We start from the raw sequence: 3,392 nt of genomic DNA, 5'->3' as shown, positions 1-3,392 counted from the left end.
GTGTGGAACATAAGACGAGTTCCTCTGTGAGGAACATAAGATGAGTTCCTCTGTGAGGAACACAAGATGAGTTCCTCTGTGAGGAACACAAGATGAGTTCCTCTGTGAGGAACATAAGATGAGTTCCTCTGTGAGGAACACAAGACGAGTTCCTCTGTGAGGAACACAAGATGAGTTCCTCTGTGAGGAAAACAAGACGAGTTCCTCTGTGAGGAACATAAGATGAGCTCCTCTGTGAGGAACATAAGATGAGCTCCTCTGTGAGGAACACAAGATGAGTTCCTCTGTGAGGAACACAAGATGAGTTCCTCTGTGAGGAAAACAAGATGAGTTCCTCTGTGAGGAAAACAAGATGAGTTCCTCTGTGAGGAACATAAGATGAGTTCCTCTGTGAGGAACATAAGATGAGTTCCTCTGTGAGGAACATAAGATGAGTTCCTCTTTGAGGAACATAAGATGAGTTCCTCTGTGAGGAACACAAGATGAGTTCCTCTGTGAGGAAAACAGGAGAAATGGTGAAGAGTTGCTTCAGGACTGCAGCTCTCACATAAAACAACATCAGAGATAATTTTATTTTCTCTGCAGGAGTGACAGGAGAGAAATAAGACCTGTGTTGTTGTTGTTCTGCCTCTGCAGACCTCTTAATCTGTGCTGCTACTTCTTTTAAAAGTATCGCCTCATTGTTTTGATTTAAAACACATAAAACTGAAGATCTAATGAATAAAGTCCTGCTCTCATCCACTCTTCACTGCCACCAGTCTCCATTCAAATTTCACCTGTTTTTATTTTCCTCTTCCTGTAGATGTTTTACTGTTTGTCAGATAACTGAGCCTCGGTTATAAAGGACGTCTGAGGGCTTATATTCTTACGGTTTAGAGAAAGATGAGACTGATGATGGACAGCTGTGTTTTTTACACGAGATTAATGTTTCCTGCTGCCTTCAGCTGCAACACGCTTCAAAATACAACGTTTTACATTTTTATGCTCATTTCTTTACTGATGACTCAGCAAGCTGCAACCTGTGGTTTTACCTGTGGTTTCCATGGAAACAAACAAACAAACAAACAAACAAACAAGGAGCTCCTTCCAAGATGGCGGACATGAGTCTGACCTGAGGCCATCAGTGGTCTTGTTGGTGTTAATTCATGTTAGAAAGTGAGCATGAAGGTCCTGAATGAAGCTGAGAACCCAGAACCCATCGAACTGGACCCAGGTGTCATCAGTTCTGTGCAATAATCTTAATCCGTCTGCTAGCTTGTATGCTAGCTGTTAGCTCAGTTTTTACACGAGCCTCTAAAACTACAGCTTTAACTGTTTCTGCAGCCAGGCTGTGAACGAACCGTTTCCCTCTGGGAGCCTGAGAAACGGACCTCCGGTTTCAGAACCGGGTCCTACCTGCAGGTTCGGAGCTCCTCCCTGGTTTCCGGTTGGTTTCCAGCAGGTCGATGGTTTTTTCAAACTCGGAGAAGATTTCTTCAGCAGCAGCTGTCAGCCGCTGGCTGATGAACTCCCTGAGGTGCTGAACTGAAGACATGATGAAGACAAACACCTGGGACAGGCTTCACCTGTGGGGCTAACGCTGTTAGCACCGCCGCCGGAAGTCACAGCAGCGACTTCCGGCAGAGTTAGCTGCCGCTAGCATTAGCGTGCTGCCAGTTTAACCCAACCCTAAGATGAAACGGAGACAACAGGACTTCAGTTTAAAGGTTTAGTGTTTCATTCAGGAAGTGTCGCTTTTCAAACTAACAGGTAGCTGCCGCGGGACGCCATGTTGGACAGGGCAACACTGATAGTTCAAGTAAAAGCATGTCCGCCATGTTGGACAGGGCAACACTGATCGTTCAAGTAAAAGCATGTCCGCCATGTTGGACAGGGCAACACTGATCGTTCAAGTAAAAGCATGTCCGCCATGTTGGACAGGGCAANACACTGATCGTTCAAGTAAAAGCATGTCCGCCATGTTGGACAGGGCAACACTGATCGTTCAAGTAAAAGCATGTCCGCCATGTTGGACAGGGCAAACAAAAAGCTGCGCTTTGAATAGGATTAAAGCTTTAGTTTTTAAATGGAAAACTTAATAGTTAAATAACCAAGCAGTGAAAAAAAAAACATTGTTTCTAGTAAATTATAAACTTCAGAGTCAAACAATAAAAACTGATCTGTCAAAGAAGTTTAGAGTTAGTGACCTAATTACTGACATGGGGGTTAAATGACACTTCATTGGTTTAAAGCCTGGAAAACACTCATTTTCTTTGGATTATTAAAATCTTATAGTATGGAACTCTAACCGTAGACAGAAACACTGAGCATCAAAATAAGAAATAAAATAATGTGATAGTATTTTTGTATAACTCCAGCCTCTGGGCCTTCTCCCGTTGACGTGGGTTTCTCTGTAGAATTTAACAGAACAATCAGTGAACAGAAGCTGATTTTCTGCACTGTTGTAACGACGCAGCAGGAAGTGACTGAAGCCAGTCAGTCTGTGCTGACAGCACTTCCTAATTAAATTAATTATTCACGCAGCACTCGTTTACAGTCACCTCGTTCAGCTCAGTGCTTCTCTCTTCCCAGGAGGGGACGGTTGTTTACAGTGCACACAACTTCCTGTTAGCTTTTTAGCTTAGCTTCCCTCATGGTTGAGCTGCACTACATACATTAAAACACCAAACGTTAGTGATTGAACTTCAACAGAGTCAGACTCTCTGCACGAAGCAAAGAATAGAACAAGGTCTGGTTTTTACCAGACTAACTAAACTCATTTAAAATTTAAAGTGTCTGTGAAATCACATTTTTTGTAATTAAGATGAATGTAGTTTTGGAAAGATAACATTGATAACATGTTGGAAAACAAATGTCACGTCGCTGAGATGAACGGTTGTTGGGATATTTGCCTGTGAAGAAACAGGAAGTGATGTCAGCATGTAAACAGAGCGATGTTATAAAACCAAACAACACAGCCTGTAGAGAAGAACCTGATGTTTCTTTAGATTTTTAGTTGCTATCGAAGAGAGATGAAGAAGAGTTAAAGTTTAAATAATTTTGTTTTAATGAACCGAGACCAGCCAGTTCATTTTATTAATGAGTTCCCCTTTGATGTCACTTCCTGTTTCACTTTGGCTGAGCCAAATTTATTGGAAATAGGCTGGTTATGTGACAAAATGGGTAAAATCATATATACTATGCCCTTTTTCTTAAGTATAATATGTTTTCTTTGACATTTTGTTTTTGAAGGATAGACATGTCACGTACACTTTAATTAAGATGCAGCAGAATCTGAACATTGTTACTCTACAAACACAACGGCTGAATCATCACACAAAATCCTGAAGAACAACACAAAATATGTATAAATAAATAAAATATTATTAATGTTCTTTGAGTTGAGTTTAAAC

General features: G+C 41.3%; 1 protein-coding gene across 3 annotated transcripts in view; it reads right to left on the bottom strand.

Moving 5' to 3' along the window:
* LOC106537268 (zinc finger protein 501) overlaps nt 1-1,773 on the bottom strand; it is a 6,446-nt gene extending 4,673 nt beyond the window's left edge. For 2 of the 3 annotated variants that reach the window (XM_014034654.1, XM_014034655.1), the window contains exon 1: nt 1,396-1,772. In XM_014034654.1, the coding sequence (XP_013890108.1) occupies nt 1,396-1,534 (139 nt within the window). In that variant the 5' untranslated portion in view covers nt 1,535-1,772. Of the gene's footprint in view, nt 1-1,395 lie in introns of all 3 variants that reach the window. The other variant, XM_014034653.1, reaches the window with a different exon arrangement.
* Nucleotides 1,774-3,392: the final 1,619 nt, after the last annotated feature.

The sequence above is a fragment of the Austrofundulus limnaeus genome, unplaced genomic scaffold (genome assembly GCF_001266775.1).
Source record: "Austrofundulus limnaeus strain Quisiro unplaced genomic scaffold, Austrofundulus_limnaeus-1.0 Scaffold2219, whole genome shotgun sequence".
NCBI classification, from domain to species: Eukaryota; Metazoa; Chordata; class Actinopteri; order Cyprinodontiformes; family Rivulidae; genus Austrofundulus; species Austrofundulus limnaeus.
The sequence above is the reverse complement of the archived record's forward strand: the minus strand, read 5'-3'. Positions and strand labels throughout refer to the sequence as shown.